The sequence below is a fragment of the Medicago sativa genome, chromosome 6 (assembly GCF_051527215.1).
Source record: "Medicago sativa cultivar Bolivia chromosome 6, Bolivia_mono, whole genome shotgun sequence".
Classification (NCBI taxonomy): Eukaryota; Viridiplantae; Streptophyta; class Magnoliopsida; order Fabales; family Fabaceae; genus Medicago; species Medicago sativa.
The window spans coordinates 81,876,616-81,901,929 of record NC_140754.1 but is presented as its reverse complement, the minus strand read 5'-3'; the positions used below and the strand labels follow the sequence as shown (position 1 = coordinate 81,901,929).

The window sequence follows — 25,314 nt, the reverse complement described above, 5'->3', positions numbered from 1 at the left end:
AACTGCAAAGACTAATGCCTCGTGCCGGATTGCTTTGTGATTTGACAAAATAACACTTATTAATTAAAGTGACATTAATCGTAATTTTACAATCATACCTAAAAAGATTTAAACAGCATTCAGTGAAGTCACAATGCCAAACTCTTCCTACTGGCCCAACACCTTCTATGATTTGTGTATAATACTTGGTAAATAAATATCATATAACAGCATTAATCTTCTACATGATGTGGAATTTTGTCATGTTTTTAACAAAACCCACCAACCTTAATAAAAAATCAAGTGACCAACAACAAAACACTTGAAACATTCACTACCTTACATTGTTCATATATCAGGGACCATGCATTTATCATCTGGGGCCAAATAGTCAATAAAACCATAATAAAAGCTTGGTTGCGTATTGGACTGTCTTTTATGCAACCTAAGGCTTGAAATGTGTCTTCTGAACTTTTATTTATGCAACACATTAAGATGTGGACACAATATAGCCACACCTCAATCAACCAAACTCAAAGTTAACATCCATCATATCTAAGAATCAATGGTGAATTGAACTAACACTAAAAAAGATGGAAGCAACTAAACTCCATGAGGTGATACTAAATTCAGGGGGAAAGATGCCAATAATAGGACTCGGAACTGCTACATCTCCGCTTCCATCAAATGAAGATCTCACTTCAATTTTGGTTGATGCTATTGACATTGGCTACAGAAGTTTTGATACAGCTTCTATCTATGGTACCGAAGAACCTCTAGGCCAAGCTGTGTCAAAAGCTTTAGAGCTCGGACTTATAAAAAATCGCGATGAAGTTTTCGTTACTTCCAAGTTATGGTGCACGGATGCTCACCAAGACCTTGTTCTCAATGCTCTCAAAACCACCCTAAAGCAAGCATCATTCTCTACCCTCTTTTTTTCAGTTTGCATTTTTTCATTCTCTAATTTTTATTTTTTTATATTTTTTGTTGCAATTTTTTAGGAATCTGAGGTTGGAGTATGTGGATCTCTATTTGATTCACTGGCCAGTGAGATTGAAAGAAGATGTTGAAGGCTTTAACTTCACAGGTAAGGATGTGATTCCCTTTGACATAAAAGGAACATGGAAAGCTATGGAAGATTGTTACAGATTAGGCTTAGCCAAGTCAATTGGTGTTAGCAACTTTGGTATCAAAAAGCTTTCCCTACTCTTGGAAAATGCAACCATTTCCCCCGCAGTTAATCAGGTATAAGAAGTAATCAAATGAATTAACCGAGAATTTGTCCGAGTCATTAACCAATCAATATTACGTTAATACTGATATAACATGTTATGAAATTCACTCAATTGGTGGCATCAAATGAATCAAAAAGCTTTCGCTACTCTTGGAAAGTGCAACCATTTCACCGGCAGTTAATCAGGTATAAGAAGTAATCAAATGAATTAACCGAGTATTTGTCCGAGTCATTAACCAATCAATATTACATTAATACCAATATAACTTGTTATGAAGTTAGTATTAGTTAATCCATTCTTGCATAGAGATGAAATTCACTCAATTGGTTGCATGTCGATTATTTCGATTTAGGTAGAAATGAATCCATCATGGCAGCAAGGAAAACTCAGGGAATTCTGCATGAAGAAAGGAATTCATGTGTGTGAATGGTCACCATTGGGAGCATACAAAGTTTTTTGGGGTTCTAATGCTGTTATGGAGAATCCTATTCTTCAGGAAATTGCTGAGGCTAGAAAGAAGAGTGTAGCTCAGGTGGAATTGATTTTATATTTCAAACTAATTTCAATTACAACTTTGAACAATCTTGTCCTAAACAAACTGTTCTAAAACCTTAAAATGTTAGATAAATTGCCTCTTTAGATTTCTTAGTGCAGCTTATCTACGAACATAAATACTTGTAAGGCAGATTATGACTTATCAGAGCTCATGGATTGGAAACAGCTAATGACATGGTCATAAGCTCTTTTCAGCTTATTTCCGTAAGCTCTTCACTGTCGTTTATGCAAATAATTTATAAGAAAAAAGTTTGACTTTATTTTAACTTTTGTTATAAAAATAGCTTATACATAAGTAATTTTAGGATAAACATCATATGCACACTAATTAATTGTGATGAGTGTTATGCTTAAAGTCAATGTCTAACTTGTTTATCTTGCAGATAGCACTAAGATGGATACATGAGCAAGGGACAAGTGTAATTGTGAAAAGCTTCAACAAAGAGAGGATGAAACAAAACCTTGAAATATTTGATTGGAAACTTACCCAAGAAGAATTGGACAAAATCAATAAGATTCCACAATGCAGACTTTACAAGGCATAAATGTTTTTATCTGAAAATGGACCTTACAAATCCTTGGAAGAGCTGTGGGATGGTGACCCTTGAGCAAGATCTTGTATTGAATAATCAAATGAAGCATCTTGAATCATTTTCAATTTTTCCCTTTTTACCTTGCACAAAATCATTCTTAATTTCCTTTATCTCATTCGTTGCAGAAGTTGTTGATCATGAGTTGATATATATGGTAAATTTAAAAAATACACATGAGTCAAATTTTACATATAAGAGATTCAGAAACTTGTTTTTCACGTGGTGGATGCTATGGAAACAACTTGGAAACAAGATTCCATCAACCTCTTCATCATTTATTCTGGTTTAATTTTTTAATTTTCTTTCCATGTGAATTTGAGTAGCTAGATTTCCTAGATTTAGTCAAGTAGAGGATCTTCTATGTAATTCCTTGAACATTGTAATTTGTTTAGCACCTGTGAATAAAATTGCAATGCTTAATTTTCATTCAGTTCATAATTGTTCTTAAAGTTTTTCGTATGTCTACTGATATCTATGAATGATTATTAACCCGGGCTTTTGGGACTCGACCTAAACTAACTATTCAATCTAAATCTATAATGTACGATCAAACCTTCAATGAGCAGAAACTCATCTAATATATTAGGGGGTTGTGACCAACAAAGGGTTGAGATTAGTTACTCATAGCTAAAGTACAAGATAACTACCATAGAAACAAGGATTCATACGAGTATTGGATGATTGACTATGTGTTTTGATGGTCTCCCACCAGATCTGCAAAGCCTCCGCTCCAAAATATGCCTTTTCTCTCTAAAATCGTGAACCCTTATGTCAAAAACGGACTTTTCTATATATAGGCCTGTGAAAATTGGCCCCCGAGCCCAGAAATTCGGTGCCCGAAGTCAAAAACGCGTTCCCCAAGTCTGTCAAAATCTGCGCCCAAACTCTTCTGTTCGGGGCCAGATTTTTTACGAATCAAACTGCTCTTCTGGTGGCTGGAATTCGGTGCCCGAATGCTTGGATTCGGCGCCCGAATTGAACTTTGCTGGAAATCCAAATTCTTCAATTTTTGTGCTTTTGTGGTTTGCAGCTCCATGAATTACAATGAATATCACCTAAAATTACATAAAAAAATGCCTACTAAAAGTGTAATGACAGAGTGTCATCATTCAGGGTGAAAAGGTATTCATTTACATCTTCATACAATATGATTCTCGAGAACTGCTCATCCTCTTCTATTTTGAGTGATTCACTAGTAGAAGAGGTTGTATCTGTACTAAGTCATCATTAACCTTGCCACCATCCCCAGCATTAATATCAATTCCCAGCAGTTTAGCAAATATTCAGTATCATCTTGATTATCCTCCATAACCAAATCATTGTCAGATTCTTGCTAAACAATTGCAGGAACATGTGAAGAATCGCCAATTTGATGAGCCTGCTAAAAAAAATATATTCCATTTTCAACCTATTAGAGGATCTTCTGAAATATTTACATGAAAAAAGAAATTAAGTGAAAACTTTTCAATATGTCAACTTCATGACTTCTAACAAGATGACTTGAAAATAAAATCCGACTGTATTGTTAGTTTGGTGGTGAAATTTTAGAGTCAGATTCACTGTCAACAGCTCTGTGAGATGTACCAACATCTGATAAAGGTATAAACTCATTTTGTTCTATATGTGGAGACAATTTTGGACCATCAAGATCATCAAATATTTATCAGCAATGTTTCAATTGTAATCATGATATACTTCATATCAAAGTTAAAAATGAATGTGTTATTAATTTTTCCGTAAATGAAATCACAGGACCTTGGGTGAGATGCATGACTTAGTACATTAAGACACAATAGATGTCCCTTCCTAGCAGAATCCCCTGTGAAAAGGGACTAAACAAATTCCTATATGAATGTATTGTACAGTCTACTAATTCAATCCTAAGCTTTCTTAACCATTACAATAACTCCAAAAAAAAAAATCAATAGGAAAGTGGCTAAAATTTACAATTAGACAGTCTACTAATTGAACTAATGCACTTGCAAACTCTGAATAAAATTCGACATTTTGAACCATATGAACAGAGAGAAAATAAAAGAAATAAAAGGTGGTAGATTTATGCGTAAAAATGTTTTTTTCATAATTTCCACCAATCAAGTATGAAAAACCATCCTCCCTATGAAGCACGACACCGGACTCGACACTTACATGTAATCGCATGTGTTGGTGCATGTTAGTGTTGAACACAAACACATGTTGGGCACCAGACATGCTTCTATGAGAAGGGTTTGTGCTACAAAACATCCTCAACATTAAATTCAAACAATATTATAGACTGCACAAATACATAAATCAATCAACGTTTATATTAATGGTAATAATGAAAAGTGTAAACAGCAAACGACAAACCTGCAATCCATTGAGAAAATCTAGCTCCAGTGCTCTTTTTGTTTTCTGAACCTAGCCCTGAATTTACGAAGCACCCAAATCTTTCTCTAAAGATTTATACGGATTGGAAATTTCTTTCGTTTCATTTTCTCTTGTGATAATCATAATGAAGCATTGAGATATTCATCTGATTTTGTCTTTCTAATATAAGGATCGGTGAATACCACATTCTCCTCCGTGTTGCTTTTATCCATTAACACGTGGATTCCCATTTGAGCACTTCTAAATATTTTATTCAGATCTTCCTCAAAAATTATATTATAACTCCAATCATCCAACTTAAGCTCCACATGGATCCATTCATTTTTTGAAAGTACTTTGTCCATTATATCACACTCATATTGTCTTGTACTGAGTTCATTCAACTTCAGGGTATGAAACAAATTTGTATGCTTCAAGTACACAAAGCTAAAGCGATAAAAATAACCATCTAACTCAATTTCACATCCATTCACAAAATAATTGACTCCTATGTGAGACGTCCGATTATTACCTTCCGGAAGAATAAAAATACAAGTCATAGAAGGGATTTCTTTACGAAACCAGAAAGAAATTGTGGGTCCCCTGCTTTGGTGCTCAAACCATTCTGGTATCCTCGGCTCTGTTCCATTTGGAAAATAAAAATAGGTGCATCGAGCCGCCTCATGTAGTTGCTGTTAGTTTATATGAAATACAAATATATATTACACATTATCAAATATATATATATATATATATGAAATACTATAAAAGATGTCAAATACTATAGTGCAATGAAAAACAACAACAAACCTGACTCATTAACATTTTTCTACTTGAGGAACTCAATGAGTTGCATTCATAAGCAGAAAGCTCTTCAAGATTTGGTGGAATCCCTCTAATTTCCTCAAGAGATGTGCAGTAAGACAAATCAAGATCCTTAAGATGGTGACATTCACTAAGGCACTCGGGAAGAATTTTGAAATTGTTATTCAATAAGTTGAGATATGTCACATTAACACACCACTTAAGAAATATTTGGAGACATTCATCTGAGAGGTTGCATTCTCTGAGAATAAGATGTGTCACATTTGAAAACACTATAGAATACATTTTGTCATTCTGTTTTGGGAACCTCAGCATTCCACATTCCCGCAGATATAACTCATGAAGTTCACTGAGATTTTGAAATGACGATGGCAATTCTCCTATGGAAGTATTACTCAACCAAATATTGTCTATATTTGTCATCTTGCATAACAATTTTGGAAAACTCTTGAGACTCACACAATGAGAGAGATTCAATTCTTTAAGAGATGCCAACCCTAAAGGTGGAAAACGTTTGAGCTTGCTGCAACCAAATGCACTTAACCTTTCAAGTTTATTTAGATGTCCAATTGAATTGTGAATTGTAATTAAACTATCACATCTTTCAAATGAGAACTTTTCTAAATTTGAAAGGCCTGAGACATCGGGTATATGTGTTAAATATTCATTATCGTCCAATGTCAAGACTTTCATATTCTGGAACTTCTGCATAAACACAAGGAAGAAACAAATAAATAAATTTAAAACCAAACACAATACTCTCATAGTAATTTTTTGTTGTTGACGGAAACAAAATCATTGTAAATTTATAAATATATACTTTTATAAAATGAAGTTATTTCACTTGCCTTGCTTAAAATACTAGATGATAGAGACTCCGATAAACATCCTTTCCATTTCAATACTATCAAACTGCTTGGAAGATACTTGAGACCTTCAGAAAAATGTCCATTTTCAATGATAAGTGTTTTCAGTTTTGTCATCTTTTTGAAGGCCTTTCCTTTCTGGTCTATTACAGATTCCATGGAGTGGAAATTCATATTTATCATTTCAATTTTACTAGTTCCCTTTTAACACAAAAAAAAAAAAAACATGAATCAACCACAATAACAATAAGATATAGAGAAATTTAAATGTAATTAAGTGAAAAAAATACTAGTATGAGATGGTCATATTTAGTCCAAAAAATGCAAAGTCGTATTAAAACTAAATAACAAATTGAACATAAATATCAATCTTACTCACAGTGTTTTCATGTAAAACTTGAACTATATCTTCTTGACGCCATAACCTACTTCGTTTTTCAGGCTCTCTAGGTGATTCTTGTCGGACGACTTCTTTACCCATGTCCTTTATCAAGTCATGTAATCTCACAGCATTAATAGATCCCGAATGGTAACAAGTACTAATCTTAACGAGAGATTTTTCAGCCAACACTCCTAGATGATGTGTTATGCAATGGCCATAGTGAACACGAAGTATATCTTCAAACTCCTCCCATCCACATCCTTTGAAGCAACAAGCAATGTCTAGAAAGACACTCTGCTGCTCTTCCTCCAAAGCAGCATAGCTTACTTTAAGTATCTCATGGATCTTTTTATTGGGAATCTTTTCATATCCATCTAATGTACCCTTCCATTCTTTTATGCTCTTTCCAAACAAGTTGGAACCCACTATTTCTAAAACTAAGGGATGGCCCGAAGCATATGAAACTGCGCGATTTAAAACATCTTCATAACTTGAAGGTACTTTGTTATTTTTAAAAGCCATCCACCTCAACAATTCAAGAGCTTCTGTCCCATACAACCCTTCTACTAGATATGTTCTTTCTATATCATGACTGGTCAGTAAATGTTTGTCTCGAGTGGTAATGATAACCCTGCTTCCACGGCCAAACCAATCAGGTCCTCCAGCCAAAGCATGTAGTTGCTCCATATCGTCAACATCATCGAGAATCAAAAGAATCTTCTTTCTACACAGCCTTTCCTTTATGATTGGAATCCCCTCACAAACATGATCTAACTTGATTTTCGATCCAGTTGTTTTTAGAAGAAGCTTCTCTTGGAGATGTTTCAAGTCATTTTGAGCTGAATTCTCTCTCACATCATGAAGAAAACATAAACCTTCAAATTGATCAGCAACAAAATTATAGATTGCTCTTGCAAGTGTTGATTTACCCATGCCTCCAGTACCATAAAGTCCTACCATGTGGACCTCATCCTTAGATCCCTTATCAAGAAGCAATTTCACTTGTTGTACTCGAGACTGCAATCCAATAGGGTAATTGGCAACATGTAAGGGCTGACGACTGATCTTGTTGGAGATGTATTTGACTATCTCTCCAATCAACTTGTATTCGTATCTATTCATGTCCAATACGATAAGTTAGTATGTAACAACATAACAATCACATCCATGTACTCATAATACATTATACATTTCTAACTATTTCGACATATAAATAACTAATACTTGTTTAAAAACGTATATAAAAATGGTATTTCCCATTTAACCTCTAAGATGAGATTATTGTATTGAAGTTGAAGAAATAGAATATAAAAGGGAAAAATAGGATTTAAGTAAAGTTGGGTACCGAGGAGCACTATCATGGTAGCCGGACAAGTTAGCAGCCTGGCTCAGAGCCACTTTCCATCGCTCCAACCTCTCCATGTTATCCTTATCATTTTGAAACCTTTTTTCATGCTTAGCCAATGCTTCACCATAGCTACCTGTATGATGGCGCACATTAGTAGGATCCACACCAAAGAAAACAGGCAAGACGAGGCGACCCTTTGTCTTGTAGCAATGAATAATGTGAACAAGTTCGTCCAAACAAAATTTTGAAGAGGCATAGTTGATAGAAAACACAGGAATAGAAATCCTAGATTCTTCAATGGCCTTGATGAGTGATGGTGTGATTTCATCTCCTCTTTGAAGATCATTGTCATCAATGAAGGTATGGATTCCCTTGTCAATAAGAGCCATGTAGAGATTGCCCGTAAAACCGTACCGAGTGTCAGTTCCCCTAAAACTGAGGAACACTTGGTAAGTGAATCCATAGGAAAATGAAGAGGATGAGGAAGGTGACTGCATAGCCATGAAAACTGTGAGAAATAGGATGAAAAAAGATCAGTTTGAGAATGCAGAATATGACTGAGTAAGTTTTTGTGGTTTGTGATGAATGATGTGAAGTCTTTGATGAGTAACTTTATAACATCGTTGTAGTACAAGACTGTTGACATGTTTTAGTTTTCAACTGCTTTTATTCTTCTGTTGCATGTAATTTTTCTCTTTGTTACTTAATTAATCAGTGTGTTATATTACATGAAATTAAAATAAATGCAAGCTATTCCATTCAAACATCTAATTAAAGAAAGTTGGTAATGAATACATAAGAAAGTTCTGATCGTATTTTCATTTTAAACTAGAGTAAATTGCACTCCCCTCCCCTCAAAGATACTTCAATTACACTCCCCACCCCTCCTATGTTAAAATATACACTCCCCTCCCTTATAAGATGATTGAATTACAATCCCCTCCCTAGAGTAAAGAGTAGATTTTAACAAAAGGGGGGAGGGGAATGTAATTCAAACTTCTCTTAGGGGAGGGGAGTGAAATTTTTTCTAATATGTTTTGAATAAGAGGGGTGGGGAGTGTATATTTTAACATAAGAGAGGAGGGAAGTGTAATTCAAACATCTTTGAGGAGAGGGGAGTGTAATTTACTCTTTAAACTAACTAGTTAGTTAGTTAACAACAAGATTAAGTTACTTAGCATAGATATGCAATGTTCTCGTTTCCAATTATCTTCTCAAGTTTTGGCTCTACATTTTACCACCAAATCTGAAATTCCTTCTCATCTTCCATGTGGATTTGCATGTCATTGACAACCAACCATGCCTTGAAAATATTACCACAAGAACCAAATGGTTAATTAACAATGCACACACAATTATTATATGTTTAATTAGCTATCCAACTGTACTAACATAACAATGTACAGCTTAATATCCCTGTTAAATTTGCTAGCTATTTAGTTAACTCATAAAATAAGCTTAATATTCTCTCCCCAATTTTATGTCACACTTTTACCGAGTGGGAAACTTCCTTCCCATTTCCTATCTTCTGTAAAGTAACCATCTCATCCTTCTTCCATGTAATTTCTTTAAAGCAATGTGAATGTGAAGAAAATGAAGAAAGAAAAAAAGGTAAGAATTATTTTTTTTTTTTGAGAGGAAAGGTAAGAATTTATGTCTCCCCTTATATTGGTTAGAACTTAGAATGCTATAACCTATAAGTAGTCTATCTAGTTGAATGCTAAAACTAAAGCATCATTTTTAACAGACTTTTTAACACAATTTTTTGTGTATTAGTAACATTTTTCTATTATATTTGGAGTTTGACGCACCTCTTCACTAAGTTTTAATGATAATTAATTTAGTTTTCAACCATATCAACCGTGGATTTAAACCAGACGGACTAGATCGGTGCTGTTATTTTTTGGGAATCCATTTCCATATCAAATCCATGCAAAACACTAAAAAATAGGCTAAGGATACTTCCCTTTCCATTACAAACAAAAAAATGACAGAAAATTTTAATATTTATAACAGTGTTTTAGACTCTAAAATAATTATTACTTCCCGTATTATTATGCTTTATCATTTAAAGAAATATTATAAAATTTATAACATTATTTTTAGCATCGGAAATTTTTGTCTAAATAACTTAATAACTTTTATATATACGACGGTACAATTTCATGAATGTGCATTTTATGATCAATAAACTTGAAAGGGAGTAACTGTTATATATATGACACTTCCTTATCCTTTTTCTATAGCCGTGTGGACCAGTCACAATAATTGTACATCCTCTTTTCTCAATTCCTTTCACAATTACTTCTTGCTTAAATGATCAATTATTGTTCAACTTTTAGTGAAAATCATTGAAGAACCATTTTTTTTTTTGCCCTCGTGGCACGTTATTTATTAGACTTCTTAACGTTTTTCATTTTTACTACTGCAATCTTTCTTCGTTTTCGTTACATCATGAGAGTAAAATAACAGTATATGAAATGAAAATAAATGTAGTTGTTCTATCGACTTCAAAATCAGACAAGAATAGGAAATTTAAGAAGCATACTAATAGTAATATTATAATACAAATTTGGGAGCTTCTATGGTGCAGTCAGGAAACTGACTTTTTTGTAAAAGTTAATTTTGATCTTAATGTTTAATTCATTTTTAAATTGTTGATTACTGATTAATGATCAATAGTAATTCATCTAGTAATACTTGCAATATCTTGGACTTACAGGTACTATTTTATCGTTGACATCTTTAACATGCAAACAGAGTTGATATTATGTGATAGTCTTAAGTGTTACACTTTGTGGGGTGTTGCACTTAAAACAATGTTGGATAAACTTAGATTAAGTGTACTCTTGTTAATCATGATGAATTGATGATATTATGGGGACTGAACTTTTGATGCCACTGTACAAACAGTGGGATGTTACTCACTATATTTTTGATGATATAGTGTTAACTTCACCAGAAAAGTCATTCTCATGACTTCACCATAGAATTTTCCATGTTTAGTATCCTACTTTCTCCATCATTTGTGTTATTTAAACATTAAAATCTCATGTGATGTTAGTTTATGGTAAGAGTTTGATTTATACAAGTTTAAAGGACAAAGTTTGAATTTTATATTGGACGGTGGTAAAATGATCATTATTGTCATGATTATTAATGTTAATTCTCAGTTAATTTTTAGTAAAAAATAAACGTTAAAATAAAATACAGAGACATTGCATATATTTATCTTCATCTTTTTTTTTTGTCAAGTAGTCTAGTGGCTAGAGCTCACAAAATTAAATGTGGAGAAGTGGGGTGTCCGGAGTTCGAACCCCGGCCCCTGCATATAACATGCAATATCCCTACCAACTGAGCTAAGCTCACGGGATCTTCACCCTTTATTAACTTTTTATTTTGTATATTTACGACATATTTTTAAAATACGCAAAAACTAAATGATACTCCCTCCGTCCCAATTTAACTCAGCCAGTTGACCATTTCACATAAATTAAGAAAAGTATATAAATGAAAGAGAAATAAAAATGGTTTTGAGTGTCTTTGTCAAGTATTGGTGCTTCACCTGTAATATCCCGCTTGTTAGTATCGGAATATTACCAGACAAGCGTGCCAGAGGACGAAAGTTTATGGAAAGAAAGTGTAATGGAGAAAGTTCATTATGTGATGTCAGCTTAATACGAGTTAAGTATCAGTGTCGTATTAAACACGTTTGAGGTAAGGGCATAATGGTAATTGCAAGCAAAAGGATATTTATATGGTTTTGGCCCCAAAATATTTCATTTCCCATCTTCCTTCTCTCTCTCTATGTTTTTGGCAAAGATTTTCTCCTCCCTCTCTCTAGAAAGCCCACGCCCCTTCTCTCTTTCTCTCCACCAAATCTTCCAAATCTTCTTCCTTTCATGACAAGTGAATTCATTTTGCTCCCTCTTGATCTCTTAAGCTTTTAGAAGCTTGGTTTAAGTTTGATTTCTCTACTTCTCCTTTCAAGAAGAGATTCATGGTTAGGGTTTGGTCCTAGGTAAATTGATGGATGACGCAAGTTATGGTTTTTTCATGGTCAAGAACCAAAGAGAAAGATGATTTGAAGTTGGATTGATGAGCTAAAGCTTGGGAGGATTGTTGAAGCAAGCTAGGGTTTGTTGATGGAAATGGAAGTGATGCTTGAAGGCTTGGGAATCAAGAAACTTGTTTTGGTGAGTTCTATAGATAGTTTTCTCATCCTTGGGACTATGTGTTTATCCATAAAAGGAAACATGAGATTTTAGTTTATGATTTCTCCCCTTCCTCATGCCATGTCCACTAATCTTGTTAATCCTTTGCCTCCTTAATGTTATTTTAAGTATCTATGTGATTTTTAGAGTTGAAATATGCATTGGGACATTGAAATTGGAGGTTTTTGAAGATAATGGTTATTTTACACGTTCTGTCATGGCCTGCCGGGCACACCATTTGTCGCCACGGCGACAAGCTGAAAATAGAAAACATACCTTTCTGCCATTTTGTCGCCATGGTGGGAAATGTGTCGCCACGGCAACAAGCTGAAAAATAGAAAGCATGACTTTCTGCCTTTCTGTCGCCACGACGACAGTAACAGAAAAGAGACGTGAAAATTGTATTGTTCCGAGTAAACAACGGCAGAATTCTGTTTCATTTTCAAGGATTATTTATAGATATAAATCCCTCCAATCCAATGGTTCCTTGTCAATGTTTCAAGCCATTTTATAAGGAATTAGGAAGCAAGTATTAAGATAGATTGGTGAGGCATGACACATGAGGATAAGATGACAAGTATTACGTTGGGGTAGCGATGAACTAAGAAAGGGAAAGAATGTAAAGCCTCGACATAGCTTGTCGAGAACTAGATAGATATGCATGAATTTATTTATGCTAAGATGTGAAGCGATTAGCTAATCTATTCACAAAGGAAGTTAAGCAAGCATATAGTTTACCTCTAGAAGGATCGATTAAGGATCCGAGGTAAAAGAGATAGCATGTATAGATTTAATTTTCATGCATGCACAAGACCAAGACTTTTTAAGATGAAAATGTCATGTCTCTTGTTATCCACACTAGGTTGGATACAAGGGGTTCTCCGAGGGGAACGGTTAAGCCGCAAGGGAGCCGCATGTCACTAAGTAATCAAAGTAAAGGTGTCGTGTCTTTTGTATTCCTTCCAAGGTTGGATATAAAAGGTTCTCCAAGAGGGAATGGGGTAATCTGTAAGGGACCCGCACGTCACTAAGGGAGTCTGGTGTGCCTTAGCTAGGTTTTTCATCGTGTGGTAAGGGATTAACTTTCGGGGTTACTCCACACGGGACTAATCCGTAAAATTGAACTCAGATAATGTTTGTTTGTTCAATGCTAACCTAATTAATGAATCTGACTATGAATATTCATTAGGCATTTATATGTTATGTCATAGAGCCTTGACGTATATCATCAAGAACTAGTAAAGCCTCGACGTAGATCGTCAAGAACTAGAATGATAGCAAGAATCTCTAAGTGTGGCAAGACATGATATGTTGTTAGACACAACATATTCATGCAAGTAGAAGCAAGTAAAGAAATTTATGTCGGTGACGATCTTAGGTTTCCCTCATCGTCCGGTTTAGAATCGTGTCACGATGATGTTGTTCTTAGGCCTCGATACGTAGAGCGTATCTTGGCATAGCGGTCTTAGATTCCCCTTAACTGCCATGACACATATATAAGTAAGCAAGACCTATAACAAGTTAAGAATCTTATGACGGCCCTAGCATGCACGACCATCTAAGAATGCAAGTCCCCGCACATGTATAATCAACCGGCAGGGTGTATTGTAGACACGAGGTGACAGTAGGTTTTCCCCGAGGTTACCTATATCCTAGGATTAGGTAGAACTCACTGAGACATTATGTCTCATCCCAATCCATATTTGTTTCAGATAAACAGGTTGGTTTAGCAAGCTAGTAGCCGAATGGATGTTTCAGCAAGTGTTCGTTTGTACCCGCTGCAGGATGATATGGATATGCAATTAGCAAAGTTGAGTTGAATTATTATTGAACGAACGCATGTTGTTGTATAAGATATTCATTCAAAGTTTTATGTTATAAATTTTAATGTATCCAATACTAAACTAATGCACACGCTAAACTTTCTAGATATGTTTAGTGTGGGTATTACATTTGGTATCAGAGCAGGTCGATTCAGATCGTGCCTTGGGTCATTAAGTTACAACTAAGGTAGTGGGCCATTGGGTTCCGGGCAAATGTTCTAGTTGTTGTTGTTAGTTGAGCCTGATCAACTCAATTTAGCATTCGACGATTAGAACAGATGCCTGAGAGCTGAATAGGACCCAGGAGGAATGGAGTATGTGATGAAGATGAACTGAGAAGTGAGAACTCAGAGCGAGTTATAGTAAGAGTTGGATCGTGTCAGATGGTGGCCGGTGAACTAAGAAAGTAGAAGTGCGAATCCTCCAGGAAAGTAAGGCAATGTTATGAAGGAACGTCCCGACATCATTGGGTAAGATGTTAATGATACTTTGTATGCTCGTAAGTGAAGAATTTGGGGATGTCTAAGTATGGCCTGAATCTTCGATAAGAGTCGTTGTTGGAACAAGTATTTTGTATAGAAAGGAATTGTATTATGGAACGTAAGTGCAAGACTACAAGATAGAGAGAAGTCGATGTAGGTTGACGGAATCAGTAGGCTCTCAGGAATAGCGTTATGTGGTCGAAGCTAGGGACTTATAGGTTCAGAGTGGACAAGGTTCTAGTGTTTGTGAAGTTGCGTTAAGCGGCAACGTAATGAGGTAAGCTATTCGTGGTGGAAGAAGTTTAGGATTTAAGTGAAAGTTTTATGTTATCAGGACTACGGCGTTAATTTTTACGTGCCGAGAATTGTATCGAAATAGGCTGATGTTGTCATGCATATATTATAGAATATTTTAGGATGTTGGGAATAATTAATGTGCATTGGGTTACTTGAGGAATGAGATTTTTATGCAATGCATGTTTTCTATAATAGTGGAGCTGAAGAAACTCGCCCGTATCGAAAATTTCGCTAATAGCGAAAGTGCTCCAGAAGTATTCGCTGATAGCGAACCCGGGGCAAAATTTTTAGTTTTTCAAAAGAAATTGTCAATTCGTCTCTAAGGTCTGCAGAGACTATTGGGGAGTTGTCTTCACAATTTTTTTTTGAGACGAAAACCTTTTATAACATCAAGTAACGAATGCATATCACATCCTAAGGTTTCCAAAGAAAAAAGCATAGGCAACCATTAACGAAATCGATTCGGTTCAAGGTAACTTTGGAAGTTAATGTGTCAAGAGTCAAGAAGGAGCTTAGACCAAGAGTTTAGAGGTTCTGGTATTTAAAATGGAAGTCACGGATGTGAAGGCATGAAGTAAGAAGTTAAAGTGGTGAAGAGTTATATGAAGTCACAAGTTACTCGAATTTTGTGGAGTTATGAGTATCCCTCAAACCTATGTTTTGCTTGATTGACTTGCTAAGGCTCGTTAAGATGTTAAAATATAAAGTTTACCTGAGTTTAGAAAGATATACGCATATGGGTGATTGAAGTTGACATTTTTGGAGTTAAAATGGAATTCGGTAGGCACCGGTCGGTCACAACTCGTATAGAGTAAGCTAAATTCACCTGGAACAAGGTCTGATAGCACATATGTGTTGTCAACTCGTTTCGTGATTTTGGAGTAACGACTGGGACCTAGGTTTAGTATATTATGATAAATATATATATAGTGGAAATCATCAATGTCAATGACCCGTGTTCTAATTTATGAAGTTTTCTGTAAAAGAAAAACCAACGAGCAAGCATTGGTATGATTAAGCAAAATATAGTATGCGAGAATACAAAGATACAATGTTAGATGCTTAAGGAAAGTAGGTCCGGGTGCAAGATGAGTCTACCATGGAAAGTCGTAAGAACGATTCATGGAAATAGTGTAAGTATGACATTGATATGTCAAGAGGTAAGTCTACCTTGAGATTTAATCTTACAAGCAAAGGGTAGAGCAAGGTTGCAAAGTTGATTGCAACATGGAAAGTCTTGAGAAGAGTTCAAGAAGATATTTATGAAATGATAAAAGGAGTGTGAAGTTTCACTCGTCTCAACGGATTAGAGTATTGGTTAAAACCAACCGGTGGGAATCAGAGTAGCGCAAAGGAAGTTAATCGGTAAAGTTGTGGACTGTAACCATGGAACATGGAATTTGGTAGTAAGAATCTTCGTGAAGAATGTTCGGCGTAGTAATACAGTTTTAGTAAGAAGCATTTTGAGACGATCGAGGAGTTCTCAATATGATAAGTAAGTATTGATGCTCATACAGTCAGTGATGATTAAGGTAAAAGTATAAAGGATGTATCTTCACTTAAGTAAGATGAGAAAGACTAGAGTTACCAGAAATGAAGTAATCGGGTTGCCTAATTGGTGATGTCGAATGCGTAGAAAAGTTGTTGGTTAGTCAGGAAGAGTATGTGCTAAGACAAGGGAATATGGTTCATGAGATATGCACGATGAAGTACATACCCTCTTATACCATACTATAACGATACTTGCTAGAATAATGTTACGCCATGATTTATAACTTTTAAAGTTAAGATTGATATTAAGGAACTTGGGAACGATATTGTTTCAAAAGCATGATCTTGTATATTGTTCAAAATGATGAGTCACGTCATAAGCAATTACGCTCACTTAAGACGTACATATTTCAGCACCAACTTGTTATAGGCAAGTTGGGGCGAGTTGTAAAACTTTTTCCAAAATATAGAGACTCGTCCTGTGGTTCTGCGGTACCATTACAGATTCAGTTTTAAAATGATATTTTTTTTTAGTCATGAATCTATTCGTTCCAAGAACCTATGTACCAATGTTTAGAAATTTCTTCAAGCAAAATGCTTGAACGAGTATCGTTATTAACTAACAAGAAGCGGTATTTGAAAGTATGTAAATACTATGGAAAATAAGGTTTTATGAGAAAACGACAATGTCCGTGTGATACCAATAGCATACGGGATGCACGGATTTTTGGTAAGAGTATTCAAGTGCAAGTGCAAATGGACTTAGTAGAAAGTTTTAAGAGCATAGATCCACAAAACTGGTTAATAGATTGTCAAGTGAATCAGCGTAATTGATTTCGTTTCTCCAAGTCAAGTTATGTGAGTTACCCATGAATTCGGGTGCAATGAGATTGTGAAGAGATGGAAAGGTTTCTTAAGACTCTAAAAAGAGATAAGAGATTTGTAGAATCATCAAGATAAGTAACATAAGTAAGAGGCATAAGTCGCAAGGTGCGGTAAGAAAGATTATGTATGCAAGATAAGATGTTTTAGATGCAAGTAAGCACAACAGGGCAAACCCGAATTTCAGTAGGACCCCAATTTAAAGGAAAATCCTGAGTGTTCTAGTTAATGTAAGGTTACATGTATGAATGGTTCATGCTAAGCAGAGAAGGAATGGATCCAAGACAACCAATCCATAGGTAGCAAAGGTGTGTTTCAAACACGATGTTCTAAGATAGTTCAGTGATTTTTAGAAAGAGAGTAAGGCTGAAGAGACTACATTCGATTTTATGCAGATTAAGAAAGAAGATGAATTACATGTTTTGATAAGGAAAATATGCTTTGAACTCTTTGGAGTGGGTATGATCAGACTTTATATAACTGAAACTAAAGAAGGAAGGTCTTAGTCGCGGTGATTGGTAGATGATCTCTAAATTTCGAGGACGAAATTTCTTTATGGGGGGGTAGAGTGTAATATCCCGCTTGTTAGTATCGGAATATTACTAGACAAGCGTGCCAGAGGACAAAAGTTTATGGAAGGAAAGTGTAATGGAGAAAGTTCATTATGTGATGTCAGCTTAATACGAGTTAAGTATCAGTGTCGTATTAAACACGTTTGAGGTAAGGGCATAATGGTAATTGCAAGCAAAAGGATATTTATATGGTTTTGGCCCCAAAATATTTCACTTCCCATCTTCCTTCTCTCTCTATGTTTTTGGCAAAGATTTTCTCCTCCCTATCTCTAGAAAGCCCACGCCCCTTCTCTCTTTCTCTCCACCAAATCTTCCAAATCTTCTTCCTTCCATGACAATTTAATTCATTTTGCTCCCTCTTGATCTCTTAAGCTTTTAGAAGCTTGGTTTAAGTTTGATTTCTCTACTTCTCCTCTCAAGAAGAGATTCAAGGTTAGGGTTTGGTACTAGGTAAATTGATGGATGACACAAGTTATGGTTTCTTCATGGTCAAGAACCAAAGAGAAAGATGATTTGAAGTTGGATTGACGAGCTAAAGCTTGGGAGGATTGTTGAAGCAAGCTAGGGTTTGTTGATGGAAATGGAATTGATGCTTGAAGGCTTGGGAATCAAGAAACTTGTTTTGGTGAGTTCTATAGATAGTTTTCCCATCCTTGGGACTATGTGTTTATCGATGAAAGGAAACATGAGATTTTAGTTTATGATTTCTCCCCTTCCTCATGCCATGTCCACTAATCTTGTTAATCCTTGCCTCCTTAATGTTATTTTAAATGTCTATGTGATTTTTAGAGTTGAAATATGCATTGGGTCATTGAAATTGGAGGTTTTTGAAGAAAATGGCTGTTTTACACATTTTTTTCTGTCATGGCCTGTCGGGCACGCCATTTGTCGCCACGGTGACAAGCTGAAAATAGAAAACATAGCTTTCTGCCATTTTGTCGCCATGGCGGGAAATGTGTCGCCACGGCTGTAACACCCCGTTTTCCTAACGTAAAAATTACAAAATTAAAAATCAGAGTAATTCAACTTTAAACGGAATGCTACACTTCTTAAAAATTCATAAACTGAATGAATAACAATTTATTTTTCAAAATCATTTAACATAAGTAATTCAAAACTTCGCAGCGGAAATTAGTTCAACAATAAAAATAATCTTTGGCACGCAGGCCTCATCATAAAAATCTCATCAGTCTTGTTCAACATTTACTCATAAAAATCCATAAGTAATACGTAAGGAATAGAAATAGAAGACACAATCTCATCCCGTTACGTATTAGAGCACCTAAAGACACTGTGAGAGATAGCCACCCACAACTGCAGCTAATCTTGATTACCTGCAAGTTACCCATACGAAGAGCAACATTTCCAAGCTGAGGGGTGAGATTTCTCAAACAATAATATTAAACATATAAAGTACATTCAACAACTTAAACATCTTATAATTCATTAATCATATCTAACAACTTAAATTTCCTTAACTAGTGTCATTAATCTTCTTATATTAGTCATATACTTCATCAAATAACCTCAATTATTAATCATAAAACATCATCACATGTCATCAAATAATAGTCACAAACACCTTATCATAAATCACATAACATCTTACCATAAATCACATGACATCTAACATCAATAATAATCATAAGCATCAACATCTAACATCAAATATAATCATAAGCATCATCATGTAATTCACATAAGTATCATTATCAAAACATAGCATTACCGAAAACAACTTCATAATCAAATTCGTAATCAACTTCATATATTAACATAATTATAACTCACGTAACATCTTATCATAAATCATTCGTCTTCATTCATAGCACTTCATTAATAACTTATCAACTTGACATCTTAACAACTTGACAACTTGACATCTCAACATCTTAACAACTTCGACTCGACTATGCAACTTCTACTTCTCAAATCATCTTAAATCATCTTAGACATCTTCATTATGCATGCGGAACCACCAGCGCATTAAGCCCTCTTCTCTAAGGTCATAAAGGACCTGTCGGGCATTGAGCCCCCATCTCTAAGGTCATAAAGGACCTGTCGGGCATTAAGCCCCCATCTCTGACTATGCAACGACACAACTCTAATGCAACGACATAACTTTCGTACCACTTAGACAACTTCATGAACATCTATGACATCCTAGCATCTTGACATCTTGACAACATAACATCTTAACAACTTGATGACTTCATAACGACTCGACGACTTAACAACTCTTATCATCTTAACGTCTTAACATCTTGACAACATATGGATCACATAAATAATTCATGTCATATCATAATATAACAATATCAAATGATAATAAACAACATCTTAAAACATCATATTCATCAATCATAAACAATTTCATATAACATCGTATTTAAACATCAACAATAATTCACTATGTATCTTTGTAAAAACATAATAAATTATCCACAACATATTTTCATGTCAAACCAAAGCTACTGGAAAGATATCACAAATATCAACAACTTTCATGTTTACAACAAAGATCAATTCAAAACAGAAACATATGAACAAAACGCAAAAACATGAAACAGAGAATGCTGTCACGTACAATTTCACTAAGACCTCCCTGTAGTATTTTCATCATAACTCAAAGACCAAACATCATTTTCACGTCAAACTAAAGCCACTGGAAAGCTAACAAAATTATCTAAAACTTTCATGTTTACGCCTAAGACCAATTCTATACTGATCAATACCAGTTTTCATTTTAAATGCGGAAAAGTTGTGCTGAAAGTCCATAAAAATTCACTGTGACCTTCGTGCAGTAATTTGACCATAACTCAAGTTCTATAAATCATTTTGACGTGAGACCAACGGCATTAGAAAGCTAACATCCATACCTACAACTTTTGTGTTTACACCTAAGACCAATTCCGCACTGATCAATACCTGTTTTAATATCAAAATTCGGGCAGAATGCAGATTTTCTTCAAGTTTCACCTAATCTCATGGTGCTAACCTCAAAACTACTTCCAATAATCATCATATGGATTATCTAAGGTCTGTATACAATTTCTACATCAATTCAACAAGTTTTCATCGTCCAATCATCAAATCTCTCTTAAAACCCTAATTCTCAAATTCTCACAAACTCTCCCCAACTTGTTAGATGTAATCTAATGATTTAACAACTTAATATTAATGCAAGATAGTCTCACCCTCACCTTAGATTAATTCCTGAATCAGCAGCAGCGTTCTTCTTTCCTAAAGTATTCTCCTCTTCTCTTGACTTTTCTCTTCTCTTCTCTTCTTTCTTGTTCTCCTCTTTTCCAAAAAGCGGTTTAAGGTAAACTCTTTCCAACCTAAGCTTCTCTATTTATAATACTAAAATATTCTTCCCAAATCTATTTAGGCCCAACAACTTATTCTTCTTTCTGTTCTAACCCCCAAATCCACTCACACTAATAATCCTCATATTCTAATAAATAATATTTCTCTACTAAATATATAATAATACACCAAATAACAAATATACATCTATAACAATTATCAAATATATTATGCTAGTAAATACCAACATATAACATAACAAAATATCACTCAACAAAATATATTAACTAAATTATAAAAAGACATCTAATCTCAACAAATCATATATCCCTCATATACATCATATAAATATATAAATATATTCTAAAACGAATTAAAATAATTAAATAAAAAGGAGGGCGTTACAACGGCGACAAGCTGAAAAACAGAAAGCATGACTTTCTTCTGCCTTTCTGTCGCCACGGCGGGAAATGTGTCGCCACGGCGACAGTAACAGAACAGAGACGTGAAAATTGTAGTGTTCCGAGTAAACAACGACAGAATTCTGTTTCATTTTCAAGGATTATTTATAGATATAAATCCCTCCAATCCAATGGTTCCTTGTCAATGTTTCAAGCCATTTTATAAGGAATTAGGAAGCAAGTATTAAGATAGATTGGTGAGGCATGACACATGAGGATAAGATGACAAGTATTACGCTGGGGTAGCGATGAACTAAGAAAGGGAAAGAATGTAGAGCCTCGACATAGCTTGTCGAAAACTAGATAGATATGCATGAATTTATTTATGCTAAGATGTGAAGCGATTAGCTAATCTATTCACAAAGGAAGTTAAGAAAGCATATAGTTTACCTCTAGAAGGATCGATTAAGGATCCGAGGTAAAAGAGATAGCATGTATAGATTTAATTTTCATGCATGCATAAGACCAAGACTTTTTAAGATGAAAGTGTCATGTCTCTTGTTATCCGCACTAGGTTGGATACAAGGGGTTGTTTGAGGGGAACGGTTAAGCTGCAAGGGAGCCGCATGTCACTAAGTAATCAAAGTAAAGGTGTCGTGTCTTTTGTATTCCTTCCAAGGTTGGATATAAAAGGTTCTCCAAGGGGGAATGGGGTAAGCCGAAAGGGACCCGCACGTCACTAAGGGAGTCCGGTGTGCCTTAGCTAAGTTTTTCACCGGTAGCAAGGGATTAACTTCTGGGGTTACTCCACCCGGGACTAATCCGTAAAATTGAACTCAGATAATGTTTGTTTGTTCAACGCTAACCTAATGAATGGATCTGACTATGCATATAATTGATTAGACATTTATATGTTATGTCATAGAGCCTTGACGTAGATCGTCAAGAACTAGTAACGCCTCGACGTAGATCGTCAGGAACTAGAATGATAGCAAGAATCTCTAAGTGTGGCAAGACATGATATGTTGTTAGACACAACATATTCATGCAAGTAGAAGCAAGTAAAGAAAGTTATACCGGTTACGATCTTAGGTTTCCCTAATCGTCCGATCTAGAATCGTGTCAGGATGATGTTGTGCTTAGGCCTCGATACGTAGAGCGTATCTTGGCATAGCGGTCTTAGATTCCCCTTAACCGCCATGACACTTATATAAGTAAGCAAGACCTATAACAAGTTATGAATCTTATGACGGCCCTAGCATGCACGACCTTCTAAGAATGCAAGTCCCCACACACGTATAATCAACTGGCAGGTTGTATTGTAGACACGTGGTGACCGTACGTTTCCCCCAAGGTTACCTATAGCCTAGGATTAGGTAGAACTGACTGAGACATTATGTCTCATCCCAATCCTTATTTGTTTCAGATAAACAGGTTGGTTTAGCAAGCTAGTAGCCGAATGGATGTTTCAGCAAGTGTTCGTTCGTACCCGCTGCAGGATGATATGGATATGCAAGGACGCATTTACTATGTTTTAGCAAAGTTGAGTTGTATTATTATTGTACGAACGCATATTGTTGTATAAGATATTCATTCGAAGTTTTATGTTGTAAATTTTAATGTATCCAGTACTAAACTAATGCACACGCTAAACTTTCTAGATACGTTTAGTGTGGATATTACATCACCATACCTGTTATTGTGATGTCGTACGTCAGAAGGTTCCACATCATAGAAAACTTGAAGAACAAGGCGACTCTTTTCCTTGAAGTAGTTAATGATGTGGACAAGTTCATCCAGACAAAATGATGAAGTAGCATAGTTCTTCGAGAATACAATAACAGCAATCCTCGAGTCTTCAATGCTCTTGAGGAGCGAAGGTGTGATTTCGTCACCTTTCTGAAGCTCCTTGTCATCCATGAAGGTTCGGATTCCCTTGTCACAAAGTGCTTTATAGTGACTACCAGTGAAGCCGGATCGAGTGTCGGTACCCCTGAAACTAATGAACACATCGAAGCTGAAACCATATGAGAAGGAAGAAGAGGAGGAAGAAGGTGATTGCATAGCCATGAGAGTTTGGTCTGGAGTATTGTTTACTATCAGATCTGTAAAAATTACAAGAACAGTCACACAATTATTGTACCGCCTCTTCCTCCAATATCCTTCCACTGTCGGTTCTTGATAAAATGATCAATTATTGTTCAACTTTTTCTTTAGTGAAAATCATTGCAGAACAATAATTTTGTTGCCCTCGTGGCACGTTATTAATTACACTTAAAATTTTACATTTTTACTACTGCAATCTTTGTTTGTTACTTCTTGAGAGTAAAATAATAATATAGCAGATTAAATAAAAATAAATGATGTTGGTCTGTGGAATAACAGTAACAGTAGTATGCCACTTCCTTCATCATTCGTGTTTTTTAAAAATTAGTATCTTATATGATGTCAGCTCAAGTGGTAAGATATTGACTATATAATTCAAAAAACCGAAGTTGAAATTTTATATTAGACAATTGTAAAATGGTCCTTATTATCACAATTATTAATATTAATTTCCCCTTAATTTTTATAAAAAAATATACAACAAAATATAGAGTGAGATTGCATATATTAATCTCCCCTTAATTCTCTCTCCCATTTTTTTGTCTCTAGTTTGGCTCTACACTTTGCCGCTAGAAATGAGAAATTTCCGTCACATTTCCTATATATCTTCTACTAAAATAATTATCACTTTCCAACTTCCTCTTTCCATATAATTTTTTATAAAGCAGTGTGAACGTCTTAAAGAAGAAAAAGAAAAAAGGTAAAAGCTTGCGGGAAGCATTATCATAAAAAATCATATGGCTTAAAAACACTAAATAAAGGGACCAAAAAGTTGTGATATTTTAATTCCCCGGTAAACTAGTTTCTTAACAAGAGAAGGAATAGCACACACTGATAGATTATAGATATGATATTAGGAAAAAAGCAAGCTAAATATTCCATGCTAAATGCCATTCTGTTTGTGTTTTCCTAACTATCTCTGCATAATACATAAAACCGATTTTTGCATGAAATGTACTACCATGCATGAAATGCTAGATTTTTCCATAAGTTTTATGTGCACAAGACCTATAAAAATGGAAAGCTAGTTTCACTTGAGTTATTTACGAGTGTGCAGTTAAATTAGTAGCGAAACATTCTTCTCATTCGACCAGTCACACAATTATTGTACAACCTCCTTTTTTCTCCCACCGTCACTTTTTTGCTAAAATCATCAAATTATTGTTCAACTTTTTCTTTAGGAAAAATCATTGCAGAACCTGTTATTTTTGTTGCCCTCGTGCCACGTTATTAATTACACTTCTTAAACTTTTTCCTTTTTACTTCTGCGATCCTTGTTATTTCATTAGAGTAAAATAATAGTATATGAAATGAAAATAAAGAAGTTCTTTTGTGGACTCAAAACAGACAGGAATAACAAATTTAAAATGAAGAATAATAGTAATGAACTGTTAATAAAGTATAGTAGTTGTGTTATTTTAACATCACTGTATATTTGCATTTTAAAAATACACAAAAACCAAATGACACTATATTTAACATCAATTATTTTTTTTTATTTCGAATAATAATTTCCCCTAATACTATGTCATATTTTTCACTGAAAATTTTACAGATATAAATGTTTGAATACGAAAGGTTGAGTTGAGAGCAGCATCATAATGG

General features: G+C 34.9%; 2 protein-coding genes across 11 annotated transcripts; one reads left to right on the top strand and one right to left on the bottom strand.

Annotated features, from left to right (window-relative positions):
• The first annotated feature begins 417 nt into the window (after positions 1–417).
• LOC146917359 (methylecgonone reductase-like) lies at positions 418–2,790 on the top strand. Of its 2 annotated transcripts, XM_085719192.1 has the most exons (5): positions 418–889; positions 981–1,224; positions 1,352–1,399; positions 1,567–1,746; positions 2,153–2,790. In XM_085719192.1, exons 1-5 carry the CDS (start codon positions 573–575, stop codon positions 2,312–2,314), a joined length of 951 nt encoding a protein of 316 aa, XP_085575318.1. In that variant the 5' UTR covers positions 418–572; the 3' UTR covers positions 2,315–2,790. The 2 variants fall into 2 exon arrangements, with proteins under 2 accessions (XP_085575318.1, XP_085575319.1); XM_085719193.1 differs by lacking the exon at positions 1,352–1,399.
• On the bottom strand, positions 2,761–23,776 carry LOC146917358 (disease resistance protein RPV1-like). Of its 9 annotated transcripts, none has more exons than XM_085719184.1 (8): positions 23,297–23,776; positions 8,130–8,640; positions 6,782–7,898; positions 6,385–6,603; positions 5,522–6,241; positions 4,712–5,403; positions 4,511–4,595; positions 2,761–3,740 (listed from the first exon to the last, which is right to left on the bottom strand). In XM_085719184.1, exons 1-6 carry the CDS (start codon positions 23,628–23,630, stop codon positions 4,852–4,854), a joined length of 3,453 nt encoding a protein of 1,150 aa, XP_085575310.1. In that variant the 5' UTR covers positions 23,631–23,776; the 3' UTR covers positions 2,761–3,740; positions 4,511–4,595; positions 4,712–4,851. The 9 variants fall into 9 exon arrangements, with proteins under 9 accessions (XP_085575310.1, XP_085575308.1, XP_085575312.1 ...); XM_085719189.1 differs by having other exon boundaries at positions 2,905–3,743; positions 4,712–5,351; XM_085719182.1 differs by lacking the exon at positions 4,511–4,595.
• Positions 23,777–25,314: the final 1,538 nt, after the last annotated feature.

What these genes read in the sequence shown, in the direction of transcription:
- LOC146917359 (XM_085719192.1), top strand. Translation starts at nt 573, where the DNA reads ATGGAAGCAACTAAACTCCATGAGGTGATACTAAATTCAGGGGGAAAG. An exon ending in TTTCCCCCGCAGTTAATCAG is followed by an intron (nt 1,225 to 1,351) that starts GTATAAGAAGTA and finishes TGAATCAAAAAG; the next exon opens with CTTTCGCTACTCTTGGAAAG. An exon ending in GAAAGAAGAGTGTAGCTCAG is followed by an intron (nt 1,747 to 2,152) that starts GTGGAATTGATT and finishes TTTATCTTGCAG; the next exon opens with ATAGCACTAAGATGGATACA.
- LOC146917358 (XM_085719184.1), bottom strand. Translation starts at nt 23,630, where the DNA reads ATGGTTTCAGCTTCGATGTGTTCATTAGTTTCAGGGGTACCGACACTC. An exon ending in CATCTAGTATTTTAAGCAAG is followed by an intron (nt 6,242 to 6,384) that starts GCAAGTGAAATA and finishes GTGTTTATGCAG; the next exon opens with AAGTTCCAGAATATGAAAGT. An exon ending in GAAAAATGTTAATGAGTCAG is followed by an intron (nt 5,404 to 5,521) that starts GTTTGTTGTTGT and finishes ATAAACTAACAG; the next exon opens with CAACTACATGAGGCGGCTCG.